Raw genomic sequence first — 26099 nt, forward strand, 5'->3', positions numbered from 1 at the left:
AAAAAAAATATCATTGGAAAATGTCAGAGAAATGCCTTAGAACCTTTCTTATCCCAGAAGGAATTTCTAACTATGAGTCAAAATCCAGAAGCCATTAAGAAGACTGACAAACTCAATAGCATGAAATTTTAAAATACCTGCACAGCAAAAATCCATAAGCAAGGTTAAACAGCAAACCAGATTAGTTTCTATAACAAAGGGCTAATCTCCCTAATATATAAAGAGAACCTAAAATGTGATGAGCAAAATATCAATAATCCCAATAGACAAGAAAACAAAGGATATTAGTATATAATTCATAAACAAGAAAATACAAAATGGCTTTTACACATTTAAAATATGCTCAACTTCATGCACAAGAGAAACACAAAATAAAAGCACACTGAGGTACTGTTTCTCACAATCCTACTGACAAAAATCCAAGGCTATGGAGAAACAGGGATTTGCATCATACCTTGTTATTGGGAGCATAAATTGGTACAGTCCCTAAGCTGAGCAATTTGGTAAGAGCTATCAAAATCAAAAATCACAAATTACAAAATCACTCATTATCTTAACCCATGGTTAATCCTAGCATCACTAATAGCAGCTCAATTAGATAATGTAGTATGTTTTCTGTTATGATGAAATATGAAGTACATACTCTTACTTATGAAGTATTCTGGCAAAAATGTGTAAATTAAATTCGTAAGTCTGTAACTATAATTTATTGGAGATATAGGGCCCGAGAAACAAGTTACTTGGAAAAAAATTTAAACCCACAAAGTAGAACATTCTGGAGGGGGATCTTAACAGATTAGAGAGATTTGAGGAACTTAATTTAACAACCAGATGTGATGCCTGGTCCTAGATTGCAATGCCTGGTTTGGACAAAGCTACTGTAAAAAACATCTTTGGACAACCAGAGAAATTTGAATGTGACCCAGGTATTTAGGAGAGATGCAATTTACTAAAATTGAAAGGTGAAGGTTGTGGTGGGGATATGGTGATATTATTTTACTTTTGCTTGTGGTATTTTCTATAATGCAACATGTATTGCTTCTGTGATAACAAATTGAGAATTTATCCTACAGATATACCCACACATACGCAAAGTGATATGCTAACATGAGGACTTATATCTTGTCAATGTTGGTATTGTTTGCAACAGCAAAAGGTTAGAAGCAATCTAAATATCCCTCCATAGAGACTGACTAAATAAATCATGGTATACTCACGCAAGGAAACATGTATTAGGCAGCTTAAGAATAATGTGGAAGCTTGCCATGAACTGGTATGGAAAGGTCTTTAAGCGATAGAACAATGTGTATGGAATGCTCTTTTGTGGAGAAGGCTAAGGGGATGAGAATATTTATTTGCATTTCTTGCATAAGCATTAAAAAAATTCTGGAAGAAACAAATAATAGCAGTTACAGAGGGGGAAAAGATGAACCAGACAAACTGGGGAGGAAGGCTTTTGGCCGTATTCTCTTTTTGGAGGGAGGAGGGTAGGAACAGTTAAATGTATTATTTAAAATTAAAAAAAAAAAAACTAATAATAAAAGAGTTGGTCGCATTTTTAACAGTTTTTGCCCCTGCAAAGATAAGAGTATGCACCCATTCCTATTATCAGTACAGAACAGCCCAGAAGAAAGATGCTGAGCATGCCAGCTTACCGATTGATCTTTCTCTTCTGCTGAGATTTAATCACTGTGCTTTCTTCATCTCTCTTCTTCAACACCTGGAAATTGTACTCTAACTTCTCTTGGTTTAGCTGATAAGTTGCTTTCATCTGCTGAAGCTGTTGCTCAAGAATCTAAAGTTAAAGTTTAAGAAAATAAAAATAACTGGCCCTGGTATACTTGGTTGTACCTGAGGCATCCTGATAAATTTGTTCAGGAGTTGTGTCAGAGAAGCCTTAGAGTCAAGTGCCTCACCCTGGACTCTTAGAAAATATATCATAAGAGCCAAGTTAAAAGTCAACCATATAAAATGCAAATCATTCAGCTGCAAGGTTAAAGCCTATGAACATAAAGTCTAAGAATTATTATAGTTAGCACCTTCAAGCCCAACTAACTCTGAAACTTTACATCAGATCCTTTAGAGATATAAGCAACCCCACTGGCCAACCAAACCCACTGTCAGTGAGTTGATTCCAATTCATAGCAACACATAAGACAGAGTAGAACTGCCCTCTAGGGTTTCCAAAGCTGTAAATCTTTACAGAAGCAGACTGCCTCATCTTTATCCCACGGAGTGGCTGGTAGGTTTGAATCATTGACCTTTTGGTTAGCAGCCCAATGCTTTAACCACACCACCACCAGAGCTCCACTAACCCCACTAGAAACACCATAAAAATTTTAAAAAAGAAAAAAACTCACTGCCATCGAGTCATTTCCAACTCATAGCAACCCCCATTGGGTTTCTGAGACTGTAAGTCTTTGTGGAAGTAGATGACCCAGTCTTCCTTCCACAGAGCCGCTGATGGGTTTGAAATGCTGACCTTCTGGTCAAGTTCTTTTTCCACTACACCACCAGAGCTCCTATTTAAAAAAAAAATTAAGTGTCACAAAAACTTGGAATTACTGAGTGGCAGTGTGTTTAGAAAACCATGGTCCTTTTTGGAGATCCAGACTGTGTTCATTCATCCCACAAATACTTATTGGGTGCCTAATATACACCAGAAGGTTCTCTTGTGGTGTTGCCTAAGGCATTTGACTGCTAACCAGAAGGTTGGCAGTTCAAATTCACCAGCTGCTCCACGGAAGAAAGACTGGGCAATCTATTTCCATAAAGATTTACTGCCTCAGAAACCCAATGTGGGTTGCTATGAGTCAGAATCAACTCAGTGGCAGTGAGTTTGGTTTTTGATTTAATATATATCAGAAAGAGCCCTGGTGGTTCAGTGGTTAAGTGCTGGGCTACTAACTGAAAGGTCAGCAGTTCAACCCCACTAGCTACTCTGCAGGAAAAAGATATGTCAGTCTGTTTCTGTGAAGATTACAGCCTTGCAAATCCTATGGGGGCAGTTCTACCTAGTCCTACAGGGAAGCTATAAGTCAGAGTAGGAATTGACTTTATGACACATAACAACAATATCTCCTCTTTACGAGTACCTGGGTGGTGCAAACAGTTAACATGCTTGGTCACTAGCCAAAAGGTTGGAGGTTTGAGTTCACCCATAGACATCTGGAAGAAAGGCCTGGTCATTTATTTCTGAAAAAATAGCCATTCAAAATTCTGTGGAGCACAGTTATACTCTGATGCACACGGGGTTGTTCTAAGTCGGAACTGACTCCATTTCAACTGATTTTATTTTATGTGAGGCACTAGGAATATGCTCAAACTCACTGTCATTGAGTTGGTTCTGACCCATGGCAACCCCCATTGGGTTTTCAAGGCTGCAAATTTTTATGGAAGTAGATTGCCTCATCTTCCTCCCATGGAGCAGCTGGTAGGTTTGAACCAATGGTGCTAGGAAAACAATGGTGAAAAAGGAACTATCCCTGCCCTGTCTAGGAAAGAGACCAACACCAGTGCAGTAAGACAGGGGACACACAGAGTATTATGGGACCAACGGGAAGAGTACTTTTCTTGGCTTTGAGGGACCAGGGAAGGCATCCCTAACCAGATGGCATTAGCATGTGTGAGACCTGGAGAATGAGTAGAGTTACTTAAGTGGACATCTGAGGAGAGAGCTCTAGAAAGAGGAAACAGCAAATGCCAAAATACAGGGACAAGAGAAACTGAAGTGCTTGGAGAAAGGTCAGAGATGAGGCTGATATAGCAGCAGGGCCTACCAAGCTGAGGCTTTAAAGCATTACTCTGAAGGCAATGGAGAGCTACAAATAACGTTAAGCAGAGGAGTGAAATGACCAGCCTGGGCCCCATTGAAAGATCATTCTAACAGCTGTGGGAAAAAGAGATTAGAGAAGGAAAAATGGAGGCAGAACCGTTGTAGGCTTATTCCTGCCTCTCTTGAGTGGAAATGCAGGAATGGAGAATACATTTGTTATTAGACTGTAATAGGCTCTCTCCAGCCTTCTCTCATCTCCCTCCACTAGGCTACAGACCTTTGCCAAGGAATCAACAGAGGAAGTGATTCCAAGCAGCTGTCACCCCCCTCCCCTTTGGGTCATTGTCAAGGAAGATAACTGATTAGGAGGTGACACAGAGGAAAACATAGGCATTGATACATCATTGAGGGGATGTTATCCCTAAGCTCAGTGTGGACTCCAGTGGTCTTCACATTATAATACTGAAAGAATTAGTAAAGTGTATTAGAGAAAGATTCGACAGCATCTAACAACAATATATTTAACTACCCCAGAAATTCTCTGTATGGATAAGTATTTCAACATCACCTTCAGAACAAAAGCCTATATAAAGTCTATTCTTTAAGAGATGGTAAATGAAGAACCATTTTGGTTACTAAGATGATAACTAATTGTATCTCTTAATTTCTCTGCTTTAGTCAAATTTTTATTTTGACTAAAATATTTTAACAAGTTATATACTTTTCTTTGTAAAAACCTTTTCAGATTATAAACAAAAGACAGGCATATTAGCTGAACATTTACATTATGTAGATACACTCCTTGGAGAGATCAATCATGGGAGAATAGAAGGGCTGTGTACTCACATCGAGACAGGCTGGGGGGCAGGTGTGCAGGGGAGGGAAGGACACAGGGAAGAGGTAACTATGGGGAGGAAGTGGGAGGGGAGCTTTTGCATTATGGGAAACTTCAGTCAATGTCTTGAGACAAAGTGTATGCTAACTGCTGTATGGAAAATGAATTTGCTCTGTAAACTGCCACCCAAATCACAATAAAAAAATTTTTTTAAAAAGTTTTCAGATTTTAAAACTAATATGTACTCATTGTAGACTACCAGAAAGTACAGCAGCTTCTATCAACATATTGGCATGTTTCCCTCCAGTGTTCTTTATATAGTTGAGATCAAACTATAGCTACAATTGTATATCTAGCTTTTCTCATTTAATATTATAACACACAAATTTTTCATGTTAGTAAAGTTTTTATTAATATTTTAATTAGCTGCATAATATTTTATCATGTACTATATTTACCATACATTGAACATTTATATCTATCATGTAATATTTCATCATATCCCTCCACTTGTATATTTATGTTCCTTTGATAATTTTCAATATTATAAAATAACACTGGGATAATTGTATACAAAACTTTTTGAATATTTTGTATTATTTCCTTAAGGTAAGGTCTCAGAAGTGAAATTTCTAGATCAAAGACGCTCAGTAAATTGCTTCCCAGAGAGCATGTTAACAGTGTGCACTTCCATTGCTGTGTGTGAACGTGCCCACAACATGTGGCAATGAGCAGTGTGCGGGCAGGCCAGGAAGTGCTGAGCACTGGCCTTGCCCTGGGTGGAGTGCTTGGGGAGGGTCAGGGAGCTGCTGGGAGCTACACCTTACTCTTCCTTTCTGAGCATGATTAAAATTTATTTCGAGGTATTTCTCAGATTCTTTGTCACTCTTTAACATTGCATAGAATTCCATTGTGTGTATATACCATAATGAACCAAGAGGATATTATGCTGAGTAAAATTAGCCAATCACAGAAGAACAAATATTGTATGAGATCATTACTGTAAGAAGTCAAGAAAAAGTTTAGACACAGAATGAATCATTCTTTGAAGGTCACCAGGGATGGGAAGGGAAGGGAAGGTAAATCACTAAGTAGAGGGTAGAAACATATTAACTTGGGTGAAAGGAAAGGCAATATACAATAAGAAGGAGGTCAGCATAAAATTATCAAGGCAGTGGAAGATGCAGTGAGAAGCACAAAAGTTAGGTGCAACAAAGGTGACTGCTATTGCACACACAATCCTGCAGTAACAATAACAACAATAATCTACATGGATATATAGATAGACACTCAAACTGAATGGGGCAGTGGGGGACACAAATGGGACTACACCCATGAACATTATATAGGTTTGGCAGAGATATCTCTACCAATGTATTTATGTGTGCTGCAAATATATCCATGAATATAGTAGAGCATACAGGAGGCAAAGTTATGAAAACTTCTTGATCATAACCAAACACCTTGAGGGAATGAGTCACTGGGCATGAGGGCTTAGGTCCATAGTCTCGGGAGACACTAAGGTCAACTGGCATAACACAGTCAACAAAGATGATGTTCTACATCCTCCTCCTTTGGTGAGTAGTGTCTAGGGTCTTAAAAGCTTATGAGTGGTCGTCTAAGGTGCAACTATTGGTCACTCCCTACCTGGAGCAAAGAAGAGCAAAGAAAATCAACTATGCAAGGAAATAATTAGTCCAAAGAACTAATGGACCACGTGAACCCCAGTCTCTACAACCCTGAGACCAGAAGAACTAGATGGTGCTCAGCTACCAACACTGACTACTCTTAAAGGGATCACACAACAGGAAGTCCTGGATAAAATGAGAGAAAAATGTGGAACAAAATATAAAATAATAACAAGGCTTACTAGTCTGATGAAGACTGGAAGAACCCCTGACACTATGGTCCTTACACACGCTTCAGGCCTGGAACTGAACTCAACCCCATAGCTCAACTTTCAGCCAAACAATAGCCATATAAGGTAAACAATAATGCCAGTAAGGTATGCCCTCATAAGATCAATCATACAAGGTTAAAAGGACAGAACTGGCCTAGAGCTCAGAAGGCAGAAAGGGATAGGAAAGAAGGACAAAGGACAGTTAGTCCAAGGGACTAGTGGGACCATGCAAACCTCAGCCTTTATGACCATGAGACCAAAAGAACTAGATGGTGCCTGGCTATCACTGTCAACCACTCAGATAGGGATCAGTGCAGGAGATCCTGGATAGAGTGGGAGAAAAATGTGGAACAAAACTAAAAAAAAAAAAAAAAAGACGAGGTTTTCTGGTCTGATAGAGCCTGGTGAGACCCCCGAGACTATGGCCCCTAGTTACCCTTCAAGTCTGGAATGGAACTCACTCCTGTGGCTTCCAGCCAAACAATAGATAGGCATATGGGCTGAACATTTACACCACCAGGTAGATAAACTCCTTAGAACGATCAATCACTGAAGAACAGAAGAGCAGTATTTGCATAGGAAGATAGCTCAGGGGGCAAGAATGCATATGAAAGAAGGATGCAGGGGAGAAGTAACTACAGAGAGGAAGTGGAAAGAGAGCTGTTACATTGTGGGGAATTGCAACCAATGTCATGAAACAAAATGTGTATGAACTGCTGTATGGAAAAGGAATTTGTTCTGTAAACTTTCATCTAAATCACAATAAAAATTTAAAAAAAAAGAAAGAAAGATGGATGAAGGGAAATAGCAAACATGAGGAGGAAGTGGGAAGAGTGCTGTTACATTGTGGGGATTGCAGTGAAGTCACAAAACAAAATGTCACAAAACAAAGTGCTGTTACATCGTGGGGATTGCAGTGAATGTCACAAAAACAAAAATGTATATGAATTATTGAATGAAAACCATTTTTCTCTGTAAACCTTCACCCAAATCATAATTTAAAAAAAAAATTTCTGAAATTTCTGATTAGAACAATATCTCAAGGGGCCTATGGAAGATGTTGACAGTGTGTTGTACATTTTAAGTACAATTCTCTCTGGTGATCCCAAGCCAAGTCACTCTGAGCCCTGTACCCTCCTAGGGACAACTCTAAGTGTCTTCTAGGGAAAAGGGCTCTCAGCAGTTCTTGCTACACAGTTACAATGATTTATGACCCTTCAAATGAAACTAGACTTCCCACTTCAAATGTGAATGGCTCCAGGTCATGACCAAGTGGGTCAGGAATCAGAAGGTGAACACAACATGCACAGAATGAACAAAACGAAGGCCACTGGTCTGTGAGGTGGCTTAGCACCAAAGTCCAGAAGAAAAGCTCCACGTTGAGTGGTAACAATCTAAGCATGTCTGGAAACTCACAGAGGGGCCTCCGGTGCTGCTCTGGACTGGAATGACAATGAGGGACTGTAGGATCTTCCCCGGACCAAGAGACCCAGAGTGCCAGGATGTCTGTTCCAATGATCTCCAGAGCACCCTCCTTTTTGTATTACTAAGACACTTCTCAAACCTCATTGGCCATAGAACAGTTTTTATATTTACAGCATAGTGAGAGCATGTGAATTATAAATGCATGCTGAATCAGGTGAACTCTCATGTGAATTTCATTCTTTTTTTTTAAAAAAAAAAAAGCATAATAACAACTACGTTAATGGATTATGCATTTTTCCTACACAAGGTATTTTGAAATACATTTTGAAAGGAAAAAAAAATACTGGAATCACTTCTGTTAGTTTTGCAAAACCAGTAGTATTTCATCTAACTACACACAATTTGCAAAACTCTGGTCTAAGGTAACTTGGTCCTGACTTTTTCTTTGTGACCTGAAAAACTTAAATCTGTGCTGATATTATAACCAAAAAATGCTGTCACCTGATTGTTCTCATTTACATTTCTTTGCTTGCAATTGAACATTTACTCACCATTTTCCCATCCTGGAAAATGTTTACTCCTGTTCTTTGCTAGAGTTCTTTCTTAGAGGACTTATGCCTGGTGGGACTGGCAATGTGGCTGACACCCTGGCATCCCATCTCTATCTAGTCACAAATTCAACCACTTCTCCACTTCAGTACTGTCCCAAGACAGAAGAGCTTCTTCTCTAACCATATGCTGGCTTCATATTTATGACACCACTTCAGAGTTCCTGACAGTGCTATAGATGAATTTACAGAATTAATAATAGTCTTGTGTCTCTCTGAGTACAGAGTTCACGGCAGGCAATTCCATGATTTACACTACTCGTCACTTATTTTCAACACCTTATACTTATGAGGAAGTCCCTGGGTGGCTCAAATGGTTAAGCGCTTGAGTACTAACCAAAAAGGTGGTGGTTCAAATCCACCTAGAGTGGCCTCAGAAGAAAGGCCCAGGAATCTGCTTTCAAAAGGTCACAGCCTTGAAAATTCTATGGAGCAATTCTACTCTGCACACATGAGGTTGCCATGAATCGTAATCCACTTGCAACAACAGATTTGAGGTTTGGTTATACTGTAAAATGGCCTGGGAGTGGCATCTGACCTCCTCTCACTTCACAAAGGAGAAGGAGAATCAAGATCAACAGCCCAAAGCTGATTCCTATGAGGCAGAGGTCAGACATGACTCCTCCCTCCAATCTTTTTACCATTTCTGACACAGGGTGTCCCTCCCAAAGGACTCTCTACTCTTCTGCTAGTTTCTATAGTTCATTGCAATGACCACAGAGAACTCACAGACCACAGACTCACAGTTATGGGGTTTATTAGGGAAGAACAGGTTACACTTCAGGATCAGGATCAGGCACAACTCAGGATACAGTTCTTAGTTAGGACAGCTTCTCAGTTGTGCCCATTATCAGGCTTCTCTCTGGTCTTCAGCCCCTTGGCTTCTATCCTGCTTGGGCAAGTGTTACAAAGCTAAAGAATAGCTCCATAGATAAGTGCCCAAAGGCACCCCACTCCACCCACAAGCCTCCTGCCCAAAGGCACTCAGCTTTCTAACCCTGTGGGCTGGAAGCCCACCTTGGCATCTCTTGCCATCTCCTGGTTGTGCTTCTGCCACTTCTTTGACACTGCTTCTTACCATCCTTCATCATCTCAGTGTTACAGCTCTGTCTCCTGGGTCTTGGAAGTTCTCAGCATAGGGACCCTGGCTCCAAAAAAACACACTCCATTCCTGGTACTTCTTCCTTGGTGATAGTCAAGTTTCCCCTTCTCTACTTGTTTCTTTCTCCTTTTATTGCTTATAAGATAAAAGATGTGACTCAGTCAAAGATATGACTTCAGTCAGTGGTGAAGGGTTGTGACTTGAATAAGGTAATAAAGGTAGTGACTGGGATCAGGGTAGTGACTTGAGTTATACCATCTAGTAAGCCTGTGATTCAAGTACATCCACGCTGATCCTGCCTCATTAACATAACAGACAACTCACTCCCAAATGAGACCATAATCACAGGCATAGAGGTAGGATTTATAACACATTACAAAAAGGAGGATAATTATAGCAGATCACAAAATGGAGGACAGTTACATAATTGCCAAAGCACAATTATGTACATAACTGCCAAGCCACTGAAAATCATGGCCCAGCCAAGATGACACATAACCTTAACCATCATAGGTTCCATACACCTAATTCACATTAGCAGCAAGCTGTCTAGTCCCCTTGGTGGGCCATAAGCACCTTATTTGCATAGTCCTACTCAATCACTGTACAAGAGTCATAAAGACTATGGCTAACCCAAAAAACCACACCCACTGCTATCGAGTTGAATCTGACTCATAGCGATCCTATAGGACAGAGTAGAACTGCCCTCATAGAATTTTCAAGCCTGTAATATTTTGGGAAGCAAACTGCCTCATCTTTCTCTCACATAGTGGCTGGTGAGTTGGAACCATCGAACTTTTGATTAGCAGCCAAATATTTTAACCACTGAGCCACCAGAGCTCCTCCTCTAAGACTATGGCTAGAAGGGCCATATTAAGTAATTCACTGCAAAACATATACTTATGATAATTTTAGTATCAGTGACTTTATTGTCAGTTATTTCAGGTTTTAGTATCAATATATAGTATTCCTTGATTGTTATATATTGTCATAAATTAAATAGTATTTATACAAAAAAAATTTATATGAATATATTAAATGTCTGTGCTTATTATCAATTATCCAGATATTCTGCAAAGTTGTATTTGATGTTCCCAAGAGAAGGAATGGCAAAGCATCATAGTTGAGTTTTGTGAGTAATTTTATAAAGACTACAAACCTAACTTGCCATAAAAGGCCTTCATTGTTAAAGGTGCCAGGGGTGTTGATTACACCTTTCCTTCTTTTTCCTGGGTCAGTAGGAGCTTCTCAACAGCTGCTTTTAGGTGACATCTCCTACCCACAGGCTTAGGAAAATGTCCTAAACCAGTTGCCATTCAGTTGATTTTCAGAAGTGGATTGCCAGGCTTTTCTTCTGAGGCACCTATGAATGAAATCAAACTACTAACCTTTTGGTTAGCAGCCAAGCATTTAATAATTTGCACTGCCCAACAATACTATCAACACTTTGTCGTTGTTGTTGTTATGTGCCGTCAAGTCAGACCCGACTCATAGTGACCCCTCCTGGGGTTTCTGAGGCAGTATCACTACAGAAGTAGATTGCCCAACCTTCTTTCCGAGGAGTGGCTGGTGGTTTTGAACCACCAGGCTTCTGGTTAGCAGTCAAGTGCCTTAGGCACTATGCTACCAGAGCTCCCTATCAACACTCTAGCAGAATGGAAATTAAAAACAGTCATTCCCTCTGTCTTTCTCAGTTGATTCTGGAGATCCCACTGGTCTCTAAATGATCAGTCTCAACACTAGGATGGGGCCCTACCATTCCATTTTGGAACTGTAAAACTGATAGTGTCATGGCCAGGCCACATGCCTGCTTACCCCTTTCTTCCTCATCACTCTTCTTTTCTACTATTCATGTAGATCTATTTCTTCCTCAACAGACTATAAGTTCCTTGAAGCCCAGTAATATATCTTGTTTATCTTTGTGGTTTGCACATAGTAAAGCCATAATTATTTGTTAAATAAATAACTTGTACTTATTTTTATTATTATTAATATTCTGGTATTAAAGGTAACAGCCTTACAGTTTACACTGCATCATTTTACAATTTTAAATGACCACGTAAGGCCTAAAAAAAAAAAACACTTTTGCTTCCTACATCAAGAATTAAGTATTTCTATCAGTTTTGTTTTGGGGTATAGAGTAGGAGTGGCAAAATCTCTCTTATGGGCATAATGTTTATAGACTTCTCTTTGTACAATTGTTAGTAATGGGACCTTCACTGTCAGTAAGCACTTGGAAAGTATACATTCTTCTTTTACTTCTTGTACTTTACCTGTCACACTAAGTCCATGTATATTGGATCCATTTTCAGGTCATATTTTAGAACTGACACAGTATTATGAATTAGTGAGAAAGAGAAAATTTGGTGTTTAGTTGTATGCCATAACTTGTCAAAAATTAATGCTATTTGACTTTAATGTTTAGTGAATGCATACCTAGGAGGTACTATGATAAATTCAATCCCACTAAAACATTCCATATATCAGAATATGGGTATTCCCTGATTTTATAACCTATTCACAAAAGGTACAGTGTGGTACAGTGTATTCTTGGTTTCCATTCTAACACAGGAAAGAACTCTTAAATAGAGGATCCACACATACTTCCTCACTCTAAATATCTCTATCTTTCTGCTTCTCACATATCCACAATCCACTATGAGACCATCTGGGAAGGCTGAGCCAAGAGAGCCCGTTCTCCCTACTCTTACCTCCCTCCTCTCCTTCATGATAAAATCTCATGTTGTAGCATTTTTTTGGATTTGCTCAAGTGTTTGGACACAGGACTAAGAGCATGATTCTATATAGCTTACTGTTTGAAGCCAATAGCATGTAGTTCTGTCACATAAATTATCACAGAACCAAGATAAATGCAGGGAAGAAAAATCAGATACTTAACAATAATCATTTTCTCTAAAATCATAATCTATACAGCCAACATAAGTAGCACTGCTCCATTACAGACATCTTCTACTCATAGTAGGAAAATATGAACTTGGTGATAGAAACAATGCCAGAGATCACATGATAGAATTTTGCAAGACCAATGACTTATTCATTAAAAATACCCTTTTTCAACAACACAAATGGTAACTATATACATGGACCTCACCAGATGGAATACACAGGAATCAAGTCAACTATATCTGTGGAAAGAGGCAATGAAGAAGCTCGGTATCATCAGTCAGAATAAGGCCAGGGCTGACTGCAAAACAGAGCATCAGTTGCTGACATGCAAGTTCAAACTGAAGCTGAAGAAAATTAAAACAAGTCCAGTCTATGGCCCCTAGTTATCCTTCAGGCCTGGAATTGAAATCATTGCCATGGCTTCTAGCCCAACAAGAGACAGGAATATAGGATGAACATCTACACCAAGTAGATATACTCTTTAAATTGATCAATCATGGGAGATCAAAAGGGCAGTATTTGCACAGGGAGATAGCTCAGGGGGCAGAAATGCATAGGAAAGAAGGACACAGAGAAGACGTAACTACAGGAAGGAAGTGGGAAGAGACCTGTTACATTGTGGGGATCGCAATCAATGTCATGAAACAAAATGTATATGAACTGCTGTGTTGAAAATGGATTTGCTCTGGAAACGTTCACCCAAATCACAATAAAAATTTTAAAAATAAAAGTCCATGAGTCCCAAAATATGACTTTGATTATATTCCATCTGAATTTAGAGATCGTATCAAGAACAGATTTGATGCATTGAACACCAATGACCAAAGACCAGACGAGTTGTAGTGTGTTATCAAGGATGTCATGCATGAAAAAAGCAAAATGTCATTACAACAGACAAGGGAGAAAGAAAGACCAAAATAGGTGTCAGAAGAGACTCTAAAACTTGCTATTGGACATAGAATACCTAAAGCTAATGGAAGAAATGATGGAGTAAAAGAGCTGAACAGAAGATTCCAAAGGGCAGCTCAAGAAAACAAAGTAAATGAATTATTATAATGAAATGTGAAATGTGCAAGGAACTGGAATTAGAAAAACAAAAGGGAAGAATGTGCTCTGCATATTTCAAGCTGAAAGAATTAAAGAAAAAATACAAACCTTGAATTGCAATATTTAAGGATTCTATGGGCAAAATCCACTTCCATTTTGGCAAAATCCAAAATCCACTTCCAGAGGTGGCATATGATCAAGAACCAATGGTATTGAAGGAAGAAGTTGAAGCTGTACTGAAGGAACTGGCGGAGAACAAAGCTCCAGGAATTGACAGAATACCCACTGAGAGGTTTCAACAAACGGATGCCACACTGAAGGCACTTACTTTTATGCCAAGACATTTAGAAGACAGCTACCCAGCCAACTGACTGGAAGAGATCTATATTTGTACCCATTCCAAAGAAAGGTGATCCCACAAAATGTGGAAATTATTGCAGGTTGTTAATGAGCCTTCCTCCAACCCTGATGCCACGCTCTTCTTCATATACTCCAGATTCTTGGATTATTTGCTCAGCATACAGATTGAATAAGTGTGGGGAAAGGATACAACTCCAACATACTCCTTTCCTGAGGCCCAGCCCCCAGGCAGGTAGGCAGGCAGGCAAGCACATGGCTCGGGCCTTTCCCTTTTAATGCCACGGATGGAGTAAAACTTTAGGAACCTACATTTACTGATGGGACATGACTCAAAATGGAAAGAAACAGCTGTAATCAGAATGTTGAATGTATGAAGTATGAATCTAGGCAAATTGGAAGTTGTTAAAAATGAAATGGAATAAATAAAAGTCTATATCCTAGGCATTAGTGAGCTGAGATGGACTCGCATCGACCATTTACAGTCAGACAATCATATGGTCTGCTCTTCTGGGAATGACCAATTGAAGAGGAATGGTGTACCATTCGTTGTCAAAAAGAATGTTTCAATATCTATGCTAAAGTACAATGCTGTCCGTGATACGATAATATCCATATGCCTACAATGACCAGTTAATATTACTATCATTCAAATTTATACACCAACCACTGAAGCCAAAGATAAAGACACTGAAAATTTTTACCAACTTCTGCATTCTGAAATTAACCAAACATGCAAACACAATGCATTGATTACTACTGGTGATTGGAATGCAAAACTTGGAAACAAAGAAGAATCATAGGTGGCTGGAAAGTATGACCTCAGTGACAGAAACAATGCCGGAGATTACATAATAGCATTTTGCAAGATCAATAACTTATTCATTGCAAATACCTTTTTTTTAACAACATAAATGGTGGCTATACATGTGGGCCTCTCCAGATGGAATACAAGGAATCAGAGCGACTACATCTGTGGAAAGAGGTGATGGAGAAGCTCAATGTGATCAGTCAAAACAAGGCCAGAAGCTGACTGTGGAACAGACCCTCCATTGCTCATATGCAAGTTCAAATTAAAGCTGAAGAAAATTAAATCAAGTCCACAAGAACCAAAATACAACCTTGATTTTACCCACTGAATATCACTGACTGAAGACTAGACGAATTGAGGGATGTAATCAAGAACATCATACATGAAGAAAACAAGTCATTTAAAAGACAGAAAAGGAAGAAAAGAACAAAATGGATGTCTTTTGAAGACACTCTGAAACTTGCTTTTAAATGTTGAGTAGCTAAAGCGAAATGGAAGAAATGATGAAGTAAAAGAGCTGAACAGAAGATTTCAAGGGACAGCTCAGGAAGACAAAGCTTAGTATTGTAATGAAATATGCAAAGACCTGGAGTTAGAAAACCAAAAAGGAAGAGTATGTTCAGCATTTCTCAAGTGGAAAGAAATGAAGAAACTTAAAGTTGCAATATTGAAGGATTCTAGGTCAAAATATTGAATGACACAGAAAGCATCAAAACAAGATGGAAGGAATACACAGTCACTATACCAAACAGCTCGGAAGGAAAGTTGGGCATTCCTACTTCCATAGTGATACTGCCTCGGAAACCCAAGGAGGGGTCGCTATGAGTCGGGGCCGACTCAACGGCACACAACAACAACAACAACATACCAAACAGAATTGGTTGATGTTCAACTATTTCAGGAGGTAGAGTATGATCAAGAACCAATGGTATTGAAGGAAGAAGTCCAAGCTGCACTGAAGGAATTGATGAAAAACAAGGGTCCAGGAATTGAAAGAATACCCATTGAGATGTTTCAACAAGCAGATGCAACACTGAAGACACTTACTTCTGTGCCAAGAAATTTGGAAAACAGCTACCTGGCCAACTGACTGGAAGAGATCCACATTTGTGCCCATTGCAAAGAAAGGTTATCCAACAGAATGTGGAAATTATTGAACAATATCATTAATAATATTACACATAAGTAAAATTTTGCTGAAGACAATTCAAAAATGGTTGCAGCAGTATATTGACCGGGAACTTCCAGAAATTCAAGCTGGATTCAGAAAAGGATGTGGAACAAGGAATAGTATTGCAGATGTCAGCTAGATCTTGGGTGAAAGCAAAGAATACCAGAAAGATATTTACCTGTGTTTTATTGACTATGCAAAAAAATTTGACTGTATGGATCATAACAAATTATGGATAACATTGCAAAGAATGGGAATTCCAGAACACTTAATTGTGCTCATGAGGAACCTGTACATAGACCAAGAGTCTGTCATTCAAACAGAACAAGGGGATACTGCATGGTTCAAAATAAGGAAGGGTGTGTACCAGGATTGTATCCTTTTACATTTTTATTCAATCTGTAGGCTGAGCAAATAATACAACAAGCTGAGATATATGCAGAAGAATGCAGCATCAGGATTAGAAGAAGACTCATTAACAACCTGTGATATGCAGATGATACAACCTTGCTTTGCTAAAAGTGGAGAGGACTTGAAGCACTTACTGATGAAGATCAAAGACTATAGTCTTCAGTATGGATTACACCTCTACATAGAGAAAACAAAAACCCTCAGTAAGCAACATTATGATAAATGGAGAAAAGACTGAAGTTGTCAAGGATTTCATTTTACTTGGATCCATAATCAATGCCCAGGGAAGTAGCAGTCAATAAATCAAATGATGTATTGCATCAGGCAAATCTGTTACAAAATACTTCTTTAAAATGTTAAAGAGCAAAGATATCACTTTGAAGACTCAGATGTGCCTGACCCAAGCCATGGTAGAAGAACTGATGTATTTGAATTATGGTATTGGCAAAGAATATTGTATAGTATGAATTGCCAGGAGAATGAATAAATCTGTCTTGGAAAATGTACAACTAGCATGCTCCTTAGAAGCAAGGACGGAGAGACTTCACCTCTCGTACTTTGGTCATGATGTCCAGAGGAGCCAGTCCTCAGAGAAGGATATCATGCTTGATGAAGTAGAAGAAGGTCAGCAAAAAAGAGAAAGACTCGCAATGAGGTAGATTGACACAGTGGCTACAAAAATGGGCTCAAACATAGCAATGATTGTGAGGATGATGCAGAACCAAGCAATGTTTCATTCTGTTGTACATAAGGTCAGTTTGAGTCAGAAACGACTCAACAGAACCTATCAATAACTGTTCTTTGTTGGTAACTCTTAGCTCCATGACATTAACATGAGAAGGGCTGGAAAAATTTTCAAGAATGGTAAAATTTATAGTCTAGTAGAAGTTTTTATTTAACTTAATTATATAAAGGTATAAGAGAAGTAAGAACTGAAATTTTACCAAAAGCCATATGTAATGTTCTAATTTCTCTAGATAGAGTTGAAAATGAATAGACTATGCTTGCATATTAAGATGGAAATACATCTAAATATAGTTAGAGATGTTTTTCTTTAACTGGCATTGAATCACAGAGTCCAGTCTTGGAAAGAACTTTAGAAACCAGTAAGTCTAACCTTCCCATTGAAGGAATTCCTCCTCAACAGTGAAGACAGACTGCCATTTAGCCTTTGAATGCTTTATGAGATAAAGGACTCTGTTTTGTGGGACAACTATGTTTATTACAGACTAACTCTAACTATTAGAAGCTTCTTTCTGAGGGTGAGTCAGAATCTCCCTTACTACAATTTCCAATCATCCATTAGTGGGCTGTTTGGAATACTGGGAAGGACATAAGCTTTTGAGCCAGACACAAGGGGGTTAAATCCAGGGTCTACTACGTACTAGCTATGTAATATTATCCCTGAGTCTCAGTTTCCTGAGCTATAAAATGCTGTTAGTAACTGATACCACTCTTCAAGCTATTGTGAGGATTAGAGAGACTGTGTGTTTTGTGCCTGGATTATGGTAGATCCTCATTAGATGATAACTAGTAGTAGTAGTCTCAGCTTTGGCCCTCTAACATAGCCAACTTTCCCTGAAGACATTTCCCTTTGCCAGGCTGAAATGCATAGTTTCTTCCACTATTCCTCACATGCCATGGTTTCCAGATCCCTTAAGCACCTTGGTAGCTTTCCACTGATATATTAAGGAAAGTATTCCTCCGTGTATATCTTGTACATGAGCTCCTTCAGATATGAACACTTAAAAGAAAGAAAGCTTAATATTTGTTGAATGGACCAATGCCAGAACATTATGCATAGTCCCTCAGGATGATACACGCACAGGTGCACTCCATCTGCTCTGCCACCCAGATATCAAGTGAGGAACAAATGCCAAACCTGCACATCCTGTTCCAGCTTGATCTTGATCATGTTGTACTCTTCGCAGTCCCAGACCCTCTGCTTGTTTAGTTGCTTCTCATATTCCTCTACTTTCTTAATGCGGTTTGTAAGATACTCCAGCTGAAGGCACAGAAGACACAGGGAAAGTCAGATACAGTCCCTGCCTCAATCCGTCAGGGGAACTGACAAGCATGACCTAGTAAAGGGTTTGAAAGTTTCATAACTCTAGAGAGAGTCTGATAGATATCAGAAACCCCTCTGCCCAAGACTTTGAACTCTCAGGCCATGGTTTATATCACTCATGAGGGTCCTTACTCTAGAAACTCCAAGAGGAGTGCTGCATTAAGAAATTATGCATAGGCTCAGTAGTCAGATGTCTATATTTCTAAAAAAAAAAAAAATCCATTAGATCTTGGTCAAGTCATTTCTTTGTTCTTTAAGTCTCTGAAATGAAGTGAAAATCCCATCCCCTTTTTAAAATGTGTCTTAAAACACTTTCTCAGGCCACAGATACTCACGGCTCAGATAATCAGAAAACAAAGGCGAGAGTAACAGGACCACGGAAACCACAGTGAGCCACAAAGGTGGTTCTCAACACAACCAGGAGACAATCTCCATCTGCAAGATCCCACTAGTTAACTGGGAAGTGCACTAATGTATGCCATGGCAATCCAGCCCAAAAAGGCTGAGCAAATTCAGCCACAGTAGAAATCACGCCAGATTCTGCTTGACATCTCCCTATCCCCATCTAACCAAAACAAACAAACAAATCCATTGCCATCGAGTTGATTTTGACTCAGAGCGACCCCCATTCAGTTCCCGAGGCAGTAAATCTTTATGGAAATAGATTGCCCTATCTTCCTTCCATGGAGGGACTGGTGGATTTGAACCACCAACCTTCTGGTTAGCAGTCGAATACCCTAGGCATTGCTTCACTTTACCTCTTTGGCATTGTGAGCCTGCAGTGCGCGCTCCCATTTCTTCTTATTACTGCTCAGTAGCTCTTGTCGTTCTATCTCAAATACTTTCTGCAACCAAGATGGAAAAAGGTTTTGATTAGGCAGGTCTCACCAGTATCAAAAGACTTTCAGATAACAAGTGTCATGTCACCAACCACATGAAGTCAAATCCAAATGCAGGCTTGCCAACATTCATGTGACCAAATGGCTATAGAACTTAGATATTATGAAGTCTACAATTCATATAAATTTAGAGAGGAAATGTGTCAACAGTTCCTTGATTTAGTCAATATCAGAGGAAAGGAGGGAGCTAGTGTCACTTGTTGGTGGTCACAGGGAAAATGCCGATACATAAATTCAACCATGATTAGGGGTGGTGCATTGCCATCGTTGGGGTTCCCCTGAAGCCAATGCATCTTGCCACTCACAGTGGGAGTCTGTAATAATCCAGAGAAAGATGCCCCACCCTCTTGGCTATCTTTTGGTTTGGGAAGATCCAAATCCCAATCTTTACTGTTTCATTCAGATTCAAAGCACTGATTCCTGAATCTTATTTGACACAACCCTTTCCCATCCCCCGCCCCCAATGCCTGACTGGGATAAATAAACTAATTAAGTAAATGGTTCAAAAACACCTTATGGTTATGGAGTACTAATCTCCCTCCTCTACTCCTCACTTCTTTACCTTGTCTTACTTTCTTTCAAAGCACTTATCACCAACTATCAAATTGTATATTTAGTGACTTATTTGTTTATTGTCTAGCTGCTCCAAAGTCCCAGGGAGCAGGAACTTTGTTTTGTTCATGGCTGTATCCTGAACCCCGAGAAGAACACCTGAAATACAGTAGACACTAGAAGAATATTTGTTGAATGAGTGAATAAATTAATGAAACCCTAGAATAGAGACAGAAATCAGAAGACTGAAACCTCTGGAACCCTCATTGGATCATTAGGACAGATCCAACCATCCTCCCAAGTGCAAATAGTAGTTTTCTTGCACCCCACTACCTCAATGTGAGAGAGCTCCTGACGAAAAGTTTTCATTACATGCTTCACTTGTTCTTCCATCCTCTCCAGCAGCAGGCAGATGTCATCTGACTGTTTCTTCAAATCCTTCACATACTGGTCATCCTTTGTTTTTAACTCCTAGAAAAGAACATGTGAAAGTTTGGTCACTATCTAAAACAAAATCAAGAAGCACTAGATGTACTTCACCTGGGCCTCTCCCACCAGAAACTGGAAACACTATGAACTAAATCTGTACAATACGGAAGTGGCTTCAGGTTAATCTAAGAAGGCCTGGGAGAGGGGTGGATAGAGGGAAAAAGCTAAGGAACAGGCACAAACCTAAACAAGCTGCACAAGATCAAACTCCTCAATTACTATTCACTAGAAATCGCCCTGCAAGCCCCCAGAAAGCCTAAGGTGTTCCAGCTGAGCAATTAATGTCCAGGTTCCAACACAAGAACACAGTATCTATTGCAGACTCAGTTAGCATAGTTAGCTAAAAATGTAAACATCCGAAACAGCATTTGCCATGAAAGTACCTCTATTAACCAATCCAAACTCACTGCCATCAAGTCAACCCCGACTCACAGCGACCCCTCCTTGGGTTTCCAAGGCAATATCACTACAGAAGTAGATTGCCCAACCTTCCTTCCGAGGAGTGGCTGGTGAGTTTGAACCATCAGCCTTCTGGTTAATTCTATAATTTCAACAAAGTTTTTTCTTCTGATTAAAAGTTTATCACTTGATTTGGGTGAAGGGAAAGGCAATATACTAAAAGAAAGTGACCAACACAATAATACTAATGAAAAGGAAGACACAGAGAAGTGCATAAGAGGTGCAGACAACAAGGATAAACCCTTTTACATACACATACTACATCCAGTAATAACAAACATTAATCTACAGATGGATACATAGGTAGACAGGCTGAATGATCAGGTATGTCTAGGCAAAAGGTAATATACCCATGACCACAGATAAGTTTGGCAGACTATATTTCTACATACGATTTTTTGAGGTGTTTTAAATTTGTATGTGCTACGAGAATGTCCATAGAGTTAACAGGTGGCAAGGTTATGAAAACTTCTTAGCCACAGCCAATCACCCTGAGAGAGCAAGTTGTTGGGCCCATGGGCTCAGGACCATGGTTGTGGGGGACAAGCTCAACTGACATAGCATACTACTCAAAAACATTGCTCTACATCCAACTTTGGTGAGTAGCGACCAGGGTCTCAAAAGCTTGTAAGCAGCCATCTAAGACGCAAAAATTGTTATCTCCTTGTCTAGAGCAAAGAAGAATGAAGAAAACCAAAGATGCATGGAAATAATTAGCACAAGGGACTAGTGGACCATGTGAACCTCCGCCTACATGACTCTGAGACCAGAAAAACTAGACAGTTCCTGGCTACCACTGTCAACCTCTTGGAAAAGGATCAGTGTAGGAGATCCTGGGTAAAGTGGGCTAAATATGTGGAACAAAATTCAAAATCATAAAAAAAAAAAAAAAAAAAGACCAGGCTCACAGGTCTGATAGAAACTGGTGAAATACCCAAGACTGCGGCCCCTGGTCACCCTTTGGGTCTGGAATTGAACTCACTTCCAGGGCTTCCAGCCAAACAATAGACAGGCATAGAAGGTGAATATTTTCACCAGGTAGGTGCACTCCTTAGAACAATCAACCATGGGAGATCAAAAGGGCAATATTTTCACAGGAAGATAGCTCAGAGGGCAGGAATGCATAGGAAAGAAGGACACAGGGAGAAAGTGGGAAGAGATATTACATTGTGGGAAATCGCAGCCAACATCATGAAACAAAACATGTATGAACTGCTGTATGGAAAATTAATTTGCTCTGTAAACTTTCATGCAAGTAACAATAAAAATTTTTTTTTAAAGTTTGTCACTTGAGTCATTAGCCATCAGAGAGATGAAAATTGAAAATTACAATGAGAGATCATTTCACTCCCATTAGAATGGCTAAGATTAAGAAAAGAATAAATGTTGGAAAGGATGTGGGGGAAACTGGAACTCTTATCCATTGCGAGCAGGAATGCAAAATGGTATAGCCATTGTGCAAACAGTGTAGCAGTTCCTCAAAACACTACAAGTTGAGGTACCATAAGAGCCAACAATTCCTCTCCTAGGTATATACCAAAGACTTGGAAGCAGAGACTCAAAAAGAGACTTGTACACTGCAGCACTATTCACAATAGCCAAAAAGTGGAAACAACCTAAATGCCCACCAACAGATGAATGGATAAACAAAATATGGTACATACATACAATGGAATACTACTCAGCAATTAGGAGAAAGGAAGTCTTGATATGTGCTACTATATGGATGGAGCTTGATGACATTATGCTGAGCACAACAGTCCATGCAAAAGGACAAATATTGTATGACCTCACCTACATAAAAACACAAGAAAAGGCAAATATTTGGAGGCTGAAGTTTATCAGTGGTTACCAGGGGAAGGAGGGAGGGAGAAAGAAGGGGACTAATGGTGTTTTCAATCGCCTCATATGCACGTGAAATCTGGACAATGAATAAGGAAGACCGATGGAGAGTTGATGCTTTTGAGTTGTGGTGTTGGCAAAGAAAACTGAAAGCACCATGAACTACCAGAAGGATGAACAAATATGTCCTGGAAGAAATGCAGCCAGAATGCTCCTTGGAAGTGAGAATGGCCAGATTTCATCTCACCTGCTTTGGTCATGCTGTTAGAAGGGACTAGTCCCTGGAGAAGGATAGCATGCTTGGTAAAGTGGAGCGTCAGCTAAAAAGGGGAGGGACCTCAACAAGATGGATTGACATGGTGGCTGCAACAACGGGCTCAGGTATAGGAAGGATTGTGAGGCTGGCACAGGATGGGGCAGTATTTTGTTCTGTTGTACACAGGGTCGCTATGAGTCAGAGCCAACTCGACGGTCCCTAAAACAACAACAACAATAACGGTGATGGAAAATTGCATTGATTAAAGGTAAGCTTGCACAGCCAACTATTGTAGCTGCTGTCAAGAAGATAGACACCTGTAAAAAGTTGAATTGTCAAAACTTCTATGACAGATATATTTATAACAATGACCAAAAAAAAAAAAAAAAAGAGTAGCTTCTGAGGCTGCTTACATACAACCAAATACCTCATGGGATTTGGTTTCTTGGTTTAGAGGTTTAGGGACATGACATGGTTTCATAAGACACCCCAATTAATTGACCTAATAAAGCGTCCAGTGCTTCTGTTCTACCTCCTAGCTTGTTGCACAGTGCCTGTGGTCTTAAAAACTTGCAAGTGGCCACCCAGGGTACAACAATTCATCTTTAGTTGCCTGGAGCAACAGAGGAAGAAGCGTCAGGAATAGGAGGAGGATATAGAATATGTGTCTAGCTGCCTCCATGAACAACTGCCTCCTTTGCTATGAGACCAGAATAGAAGGGTCCTGGATCTAAAGGGGAAAGATGCAGAACAGAATTTCTCAAGTTTTAGACTTTCTGGAGCCATGGAGGGTAGAGGGACCCCTGAAACTATTGCTCTAAGATAATCTTAAACCTTTAACCAAAAATATCCCCTGAAGTCATCTTAAAATCAAACAGTAGTATAGCTTACCTAGTAAAAAACCAATCCACCTTAATTAAGCATCGTTTAAGAACTATCTATATGGGATCATTTCACGCCAATAGAAGCAGCAGTTAGGACACTAGACGACATATAGCACTGGGAAGTTGGCTGCAAAGGAGCTCTTTCAAGTGCTGAGGAGCAAAGATGTCTCCTTGAGAACTAAGATGTGCCTGACACAACCATGATATTTTCAATTGCCTTATATGCATGTGAGAGCCAGACAATGAATAAGGAAGACTGAAGAAGACTTGATACTTTTGAGTTGATACTTTTGGTGCTGGCAAAGAATACTGAAAGTACCATGGACTGCTAAAAGAACTAACAGATCTGTCCTGGAGGAAGTGCAGCCAAAATGCCCCTTGGAAGCAAGAACGGCCAGACTTCATCTCACCTACTTTGGTCATGTTGTCAGAAGGGACTATTCCCTGGAGAAGGATGTCATGCTTGGTAAGATGGAGGGTGGACAAAAGAGGGGAAAGCCTTCAACGAGATGGATTGACATGGTGGCTGTGATAATGGGCTCAAGTATAGCAAGGATCATGGAGCTGGCGCAGGATCAGGCGGTGTTTTGTTCTGCTGTGCTTGGGGTTGCTACGAGTTGGAAACGACTCCACGGCACCTAACAACAACAACATATGGGATCGAACAGACAACAGCAACTCAAAAGATTAGATAGGAACCTTGTTGTTGTGTTTATGTGCTGTCGAGTCGGACCTGACTCATAGCGACCCCTCCTTGGGTTTCCGAAGCAGTATCACTACGGAAGTAGATTGCCCCATCTTCCTTCCAAGGAGTGGCTGGTGGATTTGAACCACCAGCCTTCTGGTTAGCAGTCAAGTGCCTTATGCACTACGCTACCAGAGAGGAATCTTAGACGGCAGTTTATGTTAATGATAGAGGAACCTCTCAGAAAAGGAGGGTGAAAATGGCTGCACAACTCAAAGAATGTAATCAATGTCACTAAATTGTACATGTAGAAACTGTTGAATTGGTGTTTGTTTTGCTGGGTCCATTCTAAACAACATCACAATAAATAAAATTTAGAAAGAAAAAGTAAAGTTCATCACTTGAATTATGGAGCATTCTGAATAATGAAGCAAAAATTCCACATTTTTCCATTCAGACAAAAGCAAACCAATAACCTAATTAAAGCCCCCAGCCAGAGCCCATGTGGCTGGGATTGAGTGGTCAGGACCTCTTGCCTGCTGTAATTCGCTGATAAGCTTGTTCTTGTCTTCTATCAGTCCAGCACAATGCAGTTGCTGGGTGTTGAGCATGTCCCACAGCTCCTGGGGAATTTTCTTCTGTTTGCCCTCCTCCCACTTTACAGTGATTTCATCAAATTTGTCCTGGCTGGTCTTCACTTCATTCTCCAACTTCTCAAGTCTGCAAATACAAACATGTCAGCCATGCTAGCCCTGCAGGAGATGCCAGGGCTCCAGACATTAACTTCTGAGAAAGCAGGCATGTTGTCTAGAGTCTATAATACAGCACCTAGGCAGCCACAAACTGCCTTCAGACCCACCCACCCACCCAAAACCAGGCCAGACATTGAGAAATCTTCTATTAGTTTAATGCTTGACTGTAAGTAACTGAGACCAAATAGAAAAGTTAACACATATAAAAAAAATTAATGAACATTAAGGAGATCGGATGGATGGTTAGATGGATGGATGGATAGATAGAGTCAATTGATCAGGTACTTCTGAATAAGATGTTGATGTAAAGTAATTCAACACCTGGTTACTGGAGTCATATAGCTTGTGTTCAAGTCCTGACTTTGCTACTTACTGAACCTTCAACAAGTCACTTAACCTTTGCAAGCCTCATTTTTCTCATTTGTAAAATGGAAAGGATGAAAGTATCCACCTTTATACGGCTATTGTCAGGATAAAATGTGATAATGCACACCACAGGCGTTCAGCACGATAATCACTTAGCAAATGTTATTTACATTATTAGCTCATATGAAACAACCTCTTGGTTAATAGGGCCTAACCACTATACTACCAGGGCCCCTTGTAAGCTGCTTAGAAGGACTAAATTCCTTTAGTCCATACGCCTACACAGAGATGGACTGATTATCAGCAGGAGCAGAGGTTATCTTTTAAACTCCTACTTTGGTTTGTTCTTCAATTGCCTAAATATAGTTCAATTAGAAGAGTAACCTGCGTGATCATTTTAGCTCTTCTCAACCTCAGCATATACATTCACAGTACAATTTTAACTATAGTATTTTTAGTTGTGCAGCATAATTAGTTCCCTCGTTAGCAACTTTACCA

The 26099-nt window shown here is 39.8% G+C and overlaps 1 protein-coding gene across 1 annotated transcript in view; it reads right to left on the reverse strand.

Annotated features, from left to right (window-relative positions):
* The window catches only part of DRC1 (dynein regulatory complex subunit 1), an 89721-nt gene that overhangs the window by 38626 nt on the left and 24996 nt on the right, over positions 1–26099 (reverse strand). The window contains exons 4-8 of the mRNA XM_007938908.1: positions 25020–25203; positions 20202–20339; positions 19176–19262; positions 18232–18354; positions 1656–1795 (exon numbers count right to left, since the gene is read on the reverse strand). Coding sequence (XP_007937099.1) covers positions 1656–1795; positions 18232–18354; positions 19176–19262; positions 20202–20339; positions 25020–25203 — 672 coding nt within the window. The remainder of the gene's footprint in view (positions 1–1655; positions 1796–18231; positions 18355–19175; positions 19263–20201; positions 20340–25019; positions 25204–26099) is intronic.

This window comes from Orycteropus afer, unplaced genomic scaffold (genome assembly GCF_000298275.1).
Source record: "Orycteropus afer afer isolate SDZICR_OR568_19922 unplaced genomic scaffold, OryAfe1.0 scaffold00054, whole genome shotgun sequence".
Taxonomy (NCBI): Eukaryota; Metazoa; Chordata; class Mammalia; order Tubulidentata; family Orycteropodidae; genus Orycteropus; species Orycteropus afer.